The sequence below is a fragment of the Pelodiscus sinensis genome, chromosome 9 (genome assembly GCF_052426305.1).
Source record: "Pelodiscus sinensis isolate ZL-2025 chromosome 9, ASM5242630v1, whole genome shotgun sequence".
NCBI lineage: Eukaryota > Metazoa > Chordata > Testudines > Trionychidae > Pelodiscus > Pelodiscus sinensis.
In genome coordinates this window covers 56,881,313-56,896,356 of record NC_143060.1, presented here as the reverse complement: position 1 = coordinate 56,896,356, position 15,044 = coordinate 56,881,313, and the positions used below count along the sequence as shown (strand labels likewise).

The 15,044-nt window shown below is 47.2% G+C and overlaps 2 protein-coding genes across 5 annotated transcripts in view; one reads left to right on the top strand and one right to left on the bottom strand.

Moving 5' to 3' along the window:
• The window catches only part of TPR (translocated promoter region, nuclear basket protein), a 66,022-nt gene extending 60,232 nt beyond the window's left edge, over positions 1-5,790 (bottom strand). For both annotated transcript variants that reach the window (XM_075936750.2, XM_075936751.2), the window contains exons 1-4: positions 5,528-5,790; positions 3,180-3,284; positions 2,158-2,231; positions 246-342 (exon numbers count right to left, since the gene is read on the bottom strand). In XM_075936750.2, the coding sequence (XP_075792865.2) occupies positions 246-342; positions 2,158-2,231; positions 3,180-3,284; positions 5,528-5,678 (427 nt within the window). In that variant the 5' untranslated portion in view covers positions 5,679-5,790. The remainder of the gene's footprint in view (positions 1-245; positions 343-2,157; positions 2,232-3,179; positions 3,285-5,527) is intronic.
• A 340-nt stretch (positions 5,791-6,130) lies between these two features.
• ODR4 (odr-4 GPCR localization factor homolog) overlaps positions 6,131-15,044 on the top strand; it is a 35,668-nt gene continuing 26,754 nt past the window's right edge. For 2 of the 3 annotated variants that reach the window (XR_012906026.2, XM_075936752.2), the window contains exons 1-2: positions 6,131-6,407; positions 7,536-7,660. Coding sequence is in view for 2 of the 3 variants with exons in the window: in XM_075936752.2 (XP_075792867.1) it covers positions 7,562-7,660 (99 nt within the window). In the remaining variant the exon portion in view is untranslated. The remainder of the gene's footprint in view (positions 6,408-7,535; positions 7,661-15,044) is intronic. The other variant, XM_075936753.2, reaches the window with a different exon arrangement.

Here is a 15,044-nt window from a genome sequence, read left to right as displayed (position 1 = left end):
AAAAATTAAGGCTACTATTTCCTAAACTGTTAGCAATTATCAATGTGTGTCTATTCAATAACACAGCACATATCATGCTGTTTCCCCCCACTTTTCTCTACCAATATGATTTCTGTTCCTTACAGATCTATTAATGGGAGTCACCCACACAAAACTGAAGTTTACATGTAAATCTAAATCCCAAAGCAGGTGTTTTGTTGGCATGATCAACTCAGTTAGAGTTCAGACATATCTACTGGCCTTACCATTTAAGTGTTCGATTTCTTGAGACCGTCTCTCACTCGTTCGAACTAAATCTCTTTTTTCACCTTCCAAATCTTCTTTTGCTCTAGTAAGCTGACTCTTCAATTAAAAAAATATCCATTTTATGGTCATTCTTTAAACTTATTGCCCTACATGGAAAAAGCTGTGGTAAACAGAGGTTATCATCCTACCCATTTTTAATGTATGTGTGAAAGCCACCCACACAACCAAGCCACCCAACTAGTACATAGTATTTAACTGTTCTAGCAAGTCTGTTACAGAAACAAAAACTGAAATCTTGTGTCCATCTTTTATTTCCTCCACTGCGCTGAGCATCTGTTCAGTTCTGACACAGAAAAAAGAAACATATATCTGTGCATCACCCTGAAGATTTCTTGGAGGTTTCATCCCATAGCTCTGAAACGTAATCTCAATCTGAGATGGTACAGGGTATCACTGCCCAATTAATCTTTGCTTTTATATGTAAATTGAGAGTACGTTAAAATAATACATATCTGGGGGGGGGGGGGCAGAAAAGAGTTATCAGCGAGTCAAGTACAACAGTTTATTGAATGTGATGTTTTCCATGCTCCTACTTTTGCTACTGAACTGTTACAGAGATTTCCTATCTACCAGGTGCCAGGTAGACTGGAATTTACTTAATTCCAGAGGAAATCTAAGACAGATCTTCTTTATAATAATTTGTTCTTAAGTGTGCCTAAGGATAAAACTAGAATCAGAACTGTAGTAACAAGAGGTGCTCTAGTTACATTTGTTCTCTGAATTGGTTTTAGTTTGTTGACATTTTCTATACACTATTAACTACAAACTAGTCAAGGCCAGAGGAAAAAAAGAAATTGTGAAGAAAGCCATCAATAGAGTGGGCCAGTCTTCACAAGAAAACTGCACTGCCAGAAGCAAGAGTTGCAATTTAAAACCAACTTTGTTAAAATGGTGTGAAACTGTGCAGAAACTCTTGGTTTTATTGTGACTTCTGAGGGTTAGTTTAAACTAGAAAACTTACCTGGCACTGTCCGCGTCCATCAGGGAAGAGGGCTGGTGGTGTGGAGGATGCAGGAGTCAGGGCAGGGCAATGGGGATAGGGGCAGGACAGAAGTCTGAGGGCATGAGGGGGTGCAAGAATGAGGGTTGGAGGCTGATGAGGTTCCATCTGACAGGGCTTTCACTCCCCTCACTGGCCACCAGGGGCCTTCTGCATCCTGCTCCAGTCTCCCCCCCAAGGGTCCTTTCTCCCTTCCCCCACTGGTGCTGTAATCAGAGCAGGAGCGCGTGGGGCGGGGGGGGGCTAATTACTCCATCTGATGCAGGCAGGATGGTGAGTCCCAGCTCCACTGGCCTCTCTCTGCATGGTACGGCTGCCCCCACTGTCCACTCTGCATATGGCTCCCCCCTTGCAGGTTCACTGCCCCCAGTGGCCACTCTCAGTATTGCATCCCTCCTCTCTGCCCTCCTCCCTTTCCATGTAATGGAAAACATTCCCATTCTCAGAACTTCCCATTTTCTTGGCACAACCAAACTCTGACCTTGCTTTAAGTTAGGAAAAGAGGAAACTGTATACCAAATTTGGTGGTCCTAGCTCTTTCCGTTTAGGAGGAGGTTTTGAACAAACAGATTCCCAGAAGGACAGACTTTTCTAAAATATATAAATAGCTCGGGAACACTTTTAAACTACTTTAAAATAAGTCACTCTTAATCTGAAATAAAACTGTCCACACCGGAGCTTGCACTGGGACTCGAAGAGCGCAGCCTTCTTGAATAGACAGGGTCTTATTTGCACAAAGATTGTACCAGATCTAACTTCTGACTTTCAAGACTTCGAACAAAATATGCACCCTAAATTCTAAAGCTTTTCAACTGTCTATCGCTACATTTGCATAGCCCCAGTTCCTATACCTGTGTGGCTGCACTGCGATCTCGAGCTGCTTCAAGTTCTTTGTTTTTCTCACTCAGTGTTTTCAACTGCTCATCTATGTAGAGAAAGAAAAAAAGAGAAAATTAAGAAAATGTTTTGGTATTAACAGAACATATGCATTAGGTACCTCCAGTTGGTAAAATTCATATTCCTGTTTCAGAATTAAAAACAGAAGAGTTTAAGAGTTTAATTCCGAAAATTAAAAATCTAATATACAAGCCATTGATTAAATTGTGATTAAAAACAAAGTAGTTTTATTCCTGCTCATCTACTTTCTGGAAATATTTTAGGCCCTCCTCGCTATAAGTCCAAGATACATTTAAAAAAAGTTGGACTTATAGTGAAACAACTTAAAGCAGGGAATTTTTTCCCCTGCGACTGATTTCCATTTGCGCAAATTGGGGGGAAGGATTTGAGCGACTTAAGAGTTGGTAATGTGAAGACTTATAACATCAGTTTCTATAGATGTAAACGACTTTATTGTGGAACAGATATATACTGGGGCAATTTACAGTGGGGATTCCCTGTACTCAGAGGAAAGAGTATTCCTCACAGAGAAGCTACTGACATATCAGTGTCTAAGGCCCTGATCCTGCAACCTGACCCTTATTGGTATAAAGCAGGGCTCGACAAATTATACAATCTACTCGCCTGTGGCAAGTAGATTGTAACCCGGATGAGCTGGGTTCCAGCGACCTGCGCATGCGCAGATTGCCGGACAGCGTGGTTCGGCGAGCCCTGGATATAAGGGTACACTGCACACATTTGTTTGTAGAATCTTTTCTTGAATAAAATGAAATAAGATGTTTACTCCAGTAAAACAGACTGCATGTAGAAAGCAAGGATTTGAATAAAAAATATCAATTAACTTCTACGAAATGAAAGGTTAGAGTATTAAGCATTTCAAAATAACTTCAATAGATGTAATCATATGAGCAGAAAAATAACTTTCCAAACTGTTATTCAAGCATAAAACAGTTAATCAATGCATAGTTATACTTACTAAGTTTGTTTAGCTCCTGGCGGATTGTCTGACATTCCTGAGTCTCGTTTACAAGTCTCTCCTGACTTTGAGCCAGACGCTTTTCCACTTCAAAATACTGTTGTTCTGTACAACACCAACACATTATGTTAACATTACTTCATAATTAGTTTTTATTAGGGAACCATATCTACCAGAAAAATGCCAGAAATAATCCTTTCACTCCTGCTCCAGGCTCTACTGAAAACTTTAAGTGCAGTGCTACATTGCTAACTAAAGGTAGGACCTCTCTGCCAGATGCAGTCCCAGTGGTTGGGAGTGGGGGTCAGCCAGGACTCCAGAGGCAGAGTGGCCAACTGCTGGGAGTAGAGGCTGGCCGGGGCCAAAAGTGGACAGCCTCCACTGTCCCCCTAGGAATCTCAGTCTGGATTGAGCACTTGCTCTGGCTGGGGATAGCTCACGGGCCAGGAGACTGAGACCCCTGTTCTACAAACATCAGTATCCTTAGTGTCATTTTACAAAGCAATAGAGTCACAGGGAAGTATCTTGCCCAAGGTTACCCACTGAGAGAGCCAGATATTAAATCCAGGTCTCCTGGTCCCACTCCTCCGTTCTAGACATTAAGATATGTTGCCTTTCCAACTGAGCCCAGGGTGATAGCAGTGATTTTATTGGTTAACTGGCCCTTGCCAGTGAACTCTGAGCTGGAGCAGCCCCAGTTGCAGAGAAGCCAGCAGGCTGAACAATGGGACCCCACAACATAAGTTATGGCGGCAGGACATAAGTTAAAACAGTTAAGTGCTAGTGTTTAACCAGTTAACTGATTTAACATCCCTAGGTGATAAAATCATATATAATCAATGTTATTGTCTCAAAAAAAATCTTAAGAGTTTAAGCAGGGAAGAGAGATAGGATAGCTCAGTGGTTTGAGCATTGGCCTGCTAAACCCAGGGCTGTGAACTCAATCCTTGAAAGGGCCATGTAGGGATCTGGGGCACATCTATCAGGGATGGTACTTGGGTCCTGCCCTGAGGGTAGGGGACTGAACTTGATCTCTCAAGGTCCCTTCCAGTTATATGAAATAGGTATATCTCCATGTAATGCCAGAAGGAACTACCTTATAGTCCCAAAGCCTGGGTTGGATTACAGCACTCAGGAAGCCAAAGTGTTGCATAGGTGATAATTCAATCACCCTTTCAAAGTTTTGTTTCCAGCAACTGCAGATCATTCAGAAAGGTTAAAGTTTCAAAAACTGAGTTTACTGGAAGTGTTGCCGGATTGGGCTCCCTCAGAATATGTCTAGATTGAAAAAATAAAAAAACACCAAAACACAGCTGTTGAGTCTCAGAACCTGGGTTTATAAAACCAGACTCATACTATAGCATTAAAAATAGACGTATAGAAGTTCCCACTAGAACGTGGGCTCTGAAATCAATGCCCTCCTTAGGGCTCAGACCCAAAATGGGAATAGCTAAAACAAAAAACAGGACTATGTAGCACTTTAAAGACTAACAAGATGGTTTATTAGGTGATGAGCTTTCGTGGGCCAGACCCACTTCCTCAGATCAATTTGCGGAAGATTGATCTGAGGAAGTGGGTCTGGCCCACAAAAGCTCATCACCTAATAAACTATCTCGTTAGTCTTTAAAGTGCTACATAGTCCTGTTTTTTGTTTTAGCTAGACCAGACTAACATGGCTGCATCTCTATCACTATTCCCAAATGGGAATATCTTCATAACTATTTTTAGTTCTGGGACACAAAGTGTGTAGACCCGGGCTCACAGAACCACTGTAGCAATGTTCTTTTTTGCAGTGTAGACCAAACAAACCTCTTATACTCTTCCTCAAGCAACAGCCTAACTTAGGGAACAGATAGAGAATCTCACTCAAGAAGTACATTCCCTTTCATTTTCAATTAATTTTAGGCGTTTAATGTAAAGCAATAACTTGTAACTTCACGCGAAGAGCAGCCTCTTATTGAGTTCTGCAAATATTGTTGACCAAGGCCTAAGTGGAGAAGGAGGGTTTAAAAGTCAAAGGAATCCACTTCCTAGAACACGTGTAATGCTCCCTCAGTGCCGCTACACAGCAGTGAAAGCCGTGGGGGACGTTTATACGCCTCTTGTCCGCACCAGGAGAGCTGCCCACAGCGTTGCCTCTCGCGCTACCCCTTTGCTGCCAGGGTCTGTCACTAGCCAGTGGCCGCTGTCACAACTCGACACTCGGTTCCTGGTGCATTTCCGTGGCGGGCGGGAGAACCGTCCGCCCAAGCCCGGGGGCCGGCCCCCCTGCCTGGCAGCAGACTCAGGCCTGGTCCCAGGGACAGCAGCGTATCAACGTCTCCCCGGGCCCGGCTCCCGCCACTCACCGCTGTCCACTTTGAAGCGTTCGTGCCGGGCCCGGAGCCCGTCGATCTCGGTCTGCTGGTCGGCCAGGAAGCGCTCCAGCTTCCCCTGCACCGGCTTGGGCAGCTTGGCCAGCTCGGCCCGCTCCAGGACCTGCTGCAGCACCGCCGCCATCTTGGGAGGGAGCCGCTAACCTCGCTACCGCCTCCCGAGCAGCGCGCAGCCAGAGCTCGCCTCCCCGGCTCGCACAGAGCGCGCACAGTAGCCAACCGACCGCAGGCGCCACCGGAAGCGGAACTCGTGTGCGAAAGCTTCCGCAAGTCGCGTCCTGTCCGCCATGATGGGCGAGGCACTGCGCCCCGGGTGGGCAAGAAAGAGGCGCAGCGACCTCTGCCACACAGCACATGGCGGGCCCCGATGGGCGGCAACAACCAGCGCCCGACTTCCGGCGCTGAGAGTTTTCTCTCCTCGAATCATAGAACCTGAAAGAGACCTGAGGCGTAGTAATCCTACGTCATCAACCTGCGCCTTGAGAGCGGAGCGCAGCGCAGCGCAGCCTGGTGATGTGCATCTGTGGGGACAGCGCGGTGCCGGGTGGGAGTGTGGGGACACCAGTAAGCTGTGGCCCTGGCTGGGAGGCTGACCTTGGTGGGGGAGGGGAAGCGTGTCTGAAGGCGCCGGGGGCCTGGCCGCGCGGAGGGGGAGAGCTGGTGGGGCAGAGGGAACATGGCCCCGGTCGGAGGTGCTGGCTCGCCGCCCGCGCGGGGGCTGCCCGAACGAGTGGATTCCGCCTGCCTGCACCTTGCAAGTCCTGGCGCCTGCCACGTCGCCTCTCAGCTCTTTGGTGTAGATCTCGCTCGCTCGCTCTCTCTTGATTTTACTGTGTCCCTTTGGAGTCGGGATGTAAGTGACTAGTTCACTGCCCGATAAGCCTAGGCTCCACTGGTACTCGACTGTCCTCCCCACCCCCCACTGCCTGATACAGAGTAGCAAAGGGAGGGGGGAAAGCTGGTGCTGAAGGGAGCTTAAAATCCAGTCCCCCCCAGCGCCCTCTCTGGTGTGGGGTGGGGGAGGAGAGACAGAGTCACAGTGGTCTGGAAGATGGGACTGCTCAGTTCCAGCTTTCACTGGGTCTCGGACTGCTGCACCTCTACCTTGTAAATGTAGTAGGGAGCCACCCAGCTCTTATTACATTTAAAAGGCAAAGCTGCAGCGGGGGTGGGTCTGGGACATGGCCTGAGCTGGGACTGCTCAGTCCCTCTTGTGCCAAGTCTGGGACGGTGCCCCTTATCAACTAATTGTGTGTTGATATAAATTGTGTCGACTATATGATTAGTCAATTACCTGCTTCTTAACATCCTTAGTTTGGAAGGAGTGAGTCAAATAGATTGAAGTATATGAGCCTGGCGGCCAGGGGAGAGAGAATCCCCCTATGCCCACCTCCTACATCTTGTGTTCAGGGATTTTTTAAAACAAACAAAACCCTGCAAATGGAAGGTGTAAGACAGGCCTGTTTGACAGACTTTTGTGGCTTAAAAAGCAAATCATGTCTGAAGAAGGGAATGAGCATGTTTAAAGAATGCAGTTATTGTGGACTGAGCCAGGACTAGTCTTTCATTTTTTTCTAGGCAGCAGTTATTTGCAGGTGATGTGATTATAGGCTAGAGATGGGAGTCTGACTGAGAATTGTGAATTCATGAGACAATAATTGGAGGTGAACATTAAGAGTTGAAGGTTGTTTCATAGGTCATTTGTAAATTATCGTTTCAAGACTTTAAATGAAGATATTTTATTTGATATGTCAGTTTCACAGTTATCACATTTAAAATACCTCTTTTTCATACAAGTATGTTAAGAATATACTTACCTATTCAGAGAGAGACTTTTAGAACTCAGTAAAATGATCAGTAACATATTAATATGCTCAGGGTGTTTTTCTGACACTTTATTTCTGTGTTCTTACTCTCCTATACCTTATGTTCTCGGACTAAGTACCTCTAAAAAGTAGATTAATATATTCTCTTTTTATAGATGGAAATTAGGCTAAACCTGCAGTAATGGGAAGAAGCTATTTTGTGGAAGAACCTGTTGGACAGTATCTTTCAGACTTCAGCACCAAGCCAAAGACTTGTGTCACAGGCTTGTTGATAGGACAGGTAACTGTTTAAATTGCTATATGAAAGTGAATAGGCTTTTGTGATGTGAATGTAACTCAGATTAACATGTTCATATAGGGCTTATTATCTATATTCAGCTGTAAAACCTTTTAAGTAGCCGATAGGCCCTGGGCAAGAGTGCAGCCCCAGAGGGGCTGGGGCAGAGAGGCTGGCGATGGGGAGCAGGGCTGAAGGAGAGCCTTGATCTCCCTGGGTCCGGCAAACTCCGAGGTTTGGGACTGCCCAGGTCACGAGGGTGCCCAACCAGAGAAGTCCCACCTGTAGAAGTTTCATGTGTGTTAAGGTGTTAGTAGAAATGAGATTGTGAAGATCATTTTAGTGTCACTTCTTTTATATATTTGTGAATGATTAACATAGCAAAATATGTTACCATTTTAATTTCTTCCTTTTTTGCCATTCCCAAAATTGATAATCTGTATTTTCATTGTTACCTTGTACTATTTGTATTGATTTTTTTCTCTGCCACAACCACGGGCTCCTGCAGAGCTGCCTCCCCCCTCCTCCCCCAGCACTGCTGCCTCTGAGGCAGCGAAGAAGGGACAGGGAGTAGCAGGTGGGAGCCAGTGCTTGCGGTGCTTAAAAGATGGCTCCCTGCAAGTACTGGCTCCCGCCTGCTACTCCTGCATGTAAATGTGTAACTAATGAAAAATTTAACGGTTACACATTTACAGAATTAAATGTCTCAGAGGGGTAGCCATGTTGGTCTGTAACTGAAAATAATAATAATAGAAAAAACCAATGAATGGTCCTGCAGAACCTTAGAGACTAACAAAACATGTAGATAGTATCATGAGCTTTTGTGGGCACAACCCACTTCTTCAGATGAATGGAGCACGGGGTCCAGAGGTACAAATAAATGGCTAAATGCAGTGATGTTTTGCTAACATCCCTACTCAAAGCTGGGTTCTTGACTAGCTTATGATGGTGCTGACATCCTAATGCTTTTTATTTTGTCTTTTTAAGTTTGTGGGAAAATGGTATATTGGTTCTAGGGTAGATCTATATTGGTATAATGGGCTTTGACTGCAACTCATGTGGTCATACCCAAGCTTTAATTTAGCTAGCTCATGTACCAGAGCAGTGAAACTGACACTTAGGCTTTAGCAAAGGCTGACCACCCTACACATTTTCCACTCTGCTATGGCTTCACTGATGTGGTAGCTGAGTTAGCTAGGTTTAAGCTCAGGCATACCCACAGGGGTTACAGTTACACCCGATGATTGCAGCGCAGACGTATCTTTAATGCAAGGAATGTGTTTAGTTGAGCAATGGTATCCACTTCCTACTTTTTTTTTATGAATTGTGTTTTGAACAGCCTTTCAGCTAACTAGCTGAAGTGCTGAAAGATCAGGAAACTAAAGCACCGGTTCTCAAATTTTTTGGCCCATGGACTACCTGGCTCAATGCAAACCTTTCTGTAGACCACCAATTGCTAATGGAAACTCACTTGTAATTACATAAGTAACCCTGAGCCATTTTGCAAGTGCTGCAGCTAAAGAGAATGGTTTAATTTAAATTATTAAACAGATTAAGCATTTTAACTTTCTCATGTTAGTTTATCAAGCTTCATTTTAAATCAAGTAAAATATTAATTTATGTCCAACACATAATGTGTTCTTTGTGTATGGCAGGGGTGGGGAACCTTTTTAGGGTCAGAGACCACTGACCCACAGAAAAATCAGCTGAGGACCACACAAATAAAAAAGCAAAAAAAACTCCTTCCAAAGCCCCCAACCCACACTGATGTGGCCCCCAACTGAGACAACTCACTCCATTGGTGCTCCAACCCCATGGAGCGAGGGGAAGGGACAGCGAGGATTGAGGTTCAGGGCTTCCCATAGGCTAGATTTACTTTTCTGGGGTTCCAGAATTAGTAGGTTTTGTGGAAACCTAAGGCTCTGGGGTGGGGGCAAAAATGAGAGGTGCAGTGCATGGGACAGGGCTGCCAGTGAGTGGGATAGGGATGGGGATGCTGGATCGGGGTGGGAGTGAGAGGGCTGGATGGGAGGTAGAAGCAGGCTGGGGGTAGGGTGTCTGGACAGGGGGAGGAAGCAAGAGCAAGGGAGGGTGCAGGAGCAAGGGAAGATGTAGGAGAAAGCTGGGGGTGCAGGGTCTTGGTGGGGGGAGAGAAGCAAGTGAGGGGAATTGCAGTGCAGGGGTCTTAGTATGAGGGGACATGCTTACCTGACTTTGTGCCCCATTGCAGTGGGGAAAGCCTCTGGGTAGCACATCATTGTGTTGCCCGCTCCTTCCTGGCCAGCGAGTGGCTCCTGGGCTCCCGACTGCCATGACTTTCCAGTTTGTTCGTTATGCTTATAAGAAGCACACGGGATCTTTTTCAGGGAAAAGGCAATACACCGTGTTTATTGAGAATACAGCAGAGAAGCAGTTAGCATATGCTTTATAAGGACACATGCAGATGCATACGCACGCACGTCCTGCAGATGGTGCATAGTTACTGGTCCATGGTGGCTCAAGTCAGTTTTACTGGCCAGGCAAAGCTGACTGAGTGAGGAGTTGGGGTTCTTCTGAGGCTTGTCTTGCAGGACTGAACCCAGAGTCCCATGGTAAGAGCTTCCCTTCTTATACATGTAAATTCCCAGTTAGGTCTATAGATATTTCAGTAGGTGTGTCTAGACTACGTGTCTCCATCGAAGGAGCCATGTAGATTTGTTTAGTCGGCAAAGGGAAATGAAGCGGCAGCCATTTTAATTTAAATGAAGCAGCAATTATTTAAATCGCTGCTTCATTTCCCTTTGCCTACAACCCTAATCTATGTAGTCTAGACATGCCCAAAGTCATGCTCCTGTCATACACCCTTAATCTGTGTTCTCCAGAGTTATCCTTCATGGTGATTGTCTGGATTCCCATCCTGGTCTCTCACTCTTGGTGGGGTCTCTGCCTGTCTCCAGGGTTAGTTAATGCTGCTAGTTCAATTCAGTTTCAAGACACAATGCATGTTTCCTTGTTATCTTCAAAGTTTCCACTTGTTCTTGATTACCTGGGTATCTGTGATGGCTTTCACAGATGGGCAGAATCCCCTGGGATGCTAACATGAAAGGGAAAGGAACCCAGGAGAGCTGGCAGTATTTTAAAGAAGCCTTATTGAAGGCACAGAAAGAAACCATTCCAATGCAAGAGAAGCAAATATGGTAGGAGACCAGATTGGCTCACCGGGGAAATCCTTGGGGATCTTAAGCGCAAAAAGGGAGATATACAAAAAGTGGAAACTTGGACTGATGACTAGGGAGGGGTATAAATGTGTAGCTCAAGAATGTAGGGGAGTTATCAGGAAGGCGAAAGAGCAATTGGAATTGCGACTCACAAAGGATGTGAAGGATAACAAAGGTTTCTACAGGCATATTAGCAAGAAGAAGGTGATCAGAGGGGGTGTAGGGCCCCTACTGGATGAGGGCGGTAACTTAGTGACAGATGATGTGGGGAAAGCTGAAGTACTTAATGCTTTCTTTGCCTCTGTCTTCATGGACAAGGTCAGCTCCCAGTCTAATGCGCTAAGTGATGCAATATGGGACGAAGGTGGACAGCCCTTGGTGGGGAAGCAACAGGTTAGGACCTACTTAGAAAAGCTAAAAGTACATAAATCTATGGGTCCGGATTTAATACATCCAAGAGTACTGAAGAAGTTGGCAAATGTCATTGAGGAGCCTTTGGCCATTATCTTTGAAAAGTCGTGGAGATCAGGAGAGATCCCGGTGATTGGAAAAAGGCAAATGTAGTGCCCATCTTTAAGAAAGGGAAGAAGGACGATCCAGGAATTTATAGGCTGGTCAGTCTTACCTCAGTCCCTGGAAAAATCATGGGAGGGATCCTCAAGGAATCCATTTTAAAGCAAGTGCTTTACAGATTTAATGGAAGAGGGGAAAGTGATCAAGAACAGTCAGCATGGATTCATGAAGGGCAGGTCGTGCCTGACCAATCTGATTAGCTTCTATGATGAGGTAACTGGCTCTGTGGATATGGGGAAGTCAGTAGATGTGATATACCTTGACTTTAGCAAAGCTTTTGATATGGTCTCCCACAATATTCTTGCCAACAAGTTAAGGGAATGTGGATTGGATAAATGGACTGTAAGATGGATAGAAAGCTGGCTGGAAAGTCGGGCCCAGCGGGTAATGATCAACGGCTCAATGTCAGGATGGCGGTTGGTTTCTAGCGGAGGTTCAGTTTGGGACCAGTTTTGTTCAACATCTTTATTAATGACCTGGATGAGGGGATGGATTGCACTCTCAGCAAGTTTGCGGATGACGCTAAGGTAGGCGGAGAGATAGATACGCTGGAGGGCAGAGATAGAGTCCAGAGTGACTTAGGCAGATTGGAGGATTGGGCCACAAGAAATCTGATGAGGTTCAACAAGGACAAGTGTAGAGTCCTGCACTTGGGACGGAAGAATCCGAAGCATTGTTACAGGCTGGGGACCAACTGGCTAAGTAGCAGTTCTGTAGGAAAGGATCTGGGGATTACCGTGGATGAGAAGCTGGACATGAGTCAACAGCGTGCCCTTGTAGCCAAGAAGACTAATGGCATATTAGGTTGCATTAAGAAGAGCATTGCAAGTCAATCCAGAGATGTGATTATTCCTCTTTACTCAGCTCTGGTGAGGCCACATCTGGAGTATTGTGTGCAGTTCTGTGCCTGCAATTACAAGAAGGATGTGGATGCATTAGAGAGGATCCAGCAGAGGGCAACTAAAATGATTAGGGGGCTGGAGCATATGACCTACGAGAAGAGGCTGAGGGAGTTGGGTCTGTTTAGTCTGTAGAAGAGAAGAGTGAAGGGGAATTTGATAGCAGCCTTCAACTTCCTGAAGGGAGGTTCCAAAGAGGATGGAGACGGGCTGTTCACAGTAGTCATGGATGGCAGAACAAGGAACAATGCTCTCAAGTTGTGGTGGGAGAGGTCCAGGTTGGATATTAGGAAAAACTATTTCACTAGGAGGGTGGTGAAGCACTGGAATGGGTTACCTAGGGAAGTAGTGGAGTCTCCATCCCTAGAGGTATTTAAGTCTCGGCTTGACAAACCCCCAAAGCTGGATTGATTTAATTGGGATTGGTCCTGCCTGGGGCAGGGGGCTGGACTTGATGGCCTTCTGAGGTCTCTTCCAGATCTATTGTTCTATAATCCACTCACACAGACCCTCCATTCACACCAAACAATTGCATAGAGTTTCAGACAAGATCAATAGTTAAGGCCTTACAGCCGTGGTCACCAACCAGTAGATCGCGATCTACCGGTAGATCTCAGGGGCTCTAAGAGTAGCTCTTGAGCCCTCTCTGAACTGCGTGCCTGCACAGTACATTTACATTAGATTTCCTCATTTGAGGAGCAGCTACTCACCGAGCAACAACACAGGTAAGTAGCTGCGAGGAATGGTGGGAGCTGGGATGTCAGGAGGGCTGAAACACCCCAGCCAGCTGACTGTGGCTTTCAGCTGAAAGAGGCTGCCCCGTGCTCCAGCTGATCGGCGGCTTCTCCTCTGCGCCTGCCCTGGTGGAGCTTGGTGCACCCTGGCTAAGCGCCATGGCCAGCTGGCCGGGCAGCCGCTTCTCTTCCCTCCAGCCCGGCTGCCCTGTGCTCAGCCCAGGGAGGCTGCGTCTAGCTCCGGCTGTGCTGGAGCAAGCTTCCCGGGCTAAGTGCAGGGCAGCCAGGCGGAAGCGAAGAGAAGCGGCTTCCCGGACAGCTGCCCATGGCGCTCAGCCAGGGTGCACCAAGCTCCACGTGGGCTGGCGCAGAGGGGAAGCCGCCTGATCAGCTGGAGCGTGGTTCAGCCTCCTCCGGGCTGAAGGCCACAGCCAGCTGGCCAGGCAGCTTCTTCTCTGCACCAGTCCACGTAGAGCGTGGTGCACCCTGGCTGAGCACCACTTCCAAATGTTGAAAAACCTCTTCCAAATGTTGGAAAAAACTTTTTTAAAAAGCAGCAGTATAAGGATTGGGGATAGCAAGTGATGGAGAGGAGGAGAATAGAGAGGGCAGGGCTTCAAGGTAGGGGCGGAGCTTCAAGTAAGGGGCGGGGCGGTAGATCTTGGCTTGGTCTGTCATTTAAAAAGTGATCTTGGGTGTAAAAAGGTTGGAGACCACTGCCTTACAGTAACATCATCTAACCATGAGAGAGACAGAGAGAAATAGAAGCTACAGCACTTATAAGCAAATGAAATCATTATGCATCCTACTTATAGTCTTATAACCAATACTAAAATACAGGCAGTCCCCGGGTTACGTACAAGATAGGGACTGTAGGTTTGTTCTTAAGTTGAATCTGTATGTAAGTCGGAACTGGCGTCCAGATTCAGCCGCTGCTGAAACTGATCAGTTTCAACAGCGGCTGAATCTGGAGGCCAGTTCTGACTTACATACAGATTCAACTTAAGAACCCCAGGCATCCCCAAGTCAGCTGCTGCTGAAACTGATCAGCGGCTGATTCCAGGAAGCCCGGGGCAGGGGCTTCCTGTAGTCAGCCACTGGTCAGTTTCAGCAGCTGCTGACTTGGGGACACCTGGGGCAGAGCAGCTGGGGTGCTGCTGGGTTGGTCCAGTGGCGCCCAGAGCGGCGCTACGGGACCAACCGGCAGCGCCCCAGCTGCTGTACCACAGGCGTCCGGAGCAAAGCCGCGGAGCACGGGGGCAGCGGGACAGCCCAGACCCGCCGTGGCTATCCTGCTGCCCTCGGGCTCCGTGGCTTTGCTCTGCTTTGCTCCCCGTCCCCCTGGTCTGCAGACCAGGGGGACGGGGAGCAAAGCGGCGGAACACGCGGGCAGCGGGACAGCCCAGACACGTCTGGGCTGTCAGCTGGCCGCGTGCTCCGCGGCTTTGCTCTGCTCTGCTCCCCGTCCCCCTGGTCTGCAGACCAGGGGGACGGGGAGCAAAGTAGAGCAGAGCAGAGCAAAGCGGCGGAACATGGACTGCAATTTGAGAGCCGCTGAACTAGGGATGTGCGCAGAGCTAGTTATGTGAATGTTTTATTGGTTAACTAGTGGGGACTGGAGCAGCCCCCTACCTGTTATGAGCAGAGGGTTGCTCCACCCCCGTGGAGGCCTGCCATGGACTGGGATACACTAGCTGGGCTGGAGCAGCCTTTGCCTGCTGCAGGCCTGGGCACCCGGCAGGCAAGCCACTCCAGCCCAGCAACATGCTGGGGGGTCGCTGCAGCCAGACTGGAGCCCACTCTCGTTAATTGATTAACTGGTTAAACTAAAATGGAATTTTACATCCCTACTCTGAGCATGCACAGGGGACTTTTCCCTTAAGTTTATAAAATAAGCATCAGAAGTGAAATCGGTCAGAGTGCATTGCTATGAATTGATAAGAACATGTGGGCTTTTAGAATTCTGTGTTCCTTGAATGTGAAG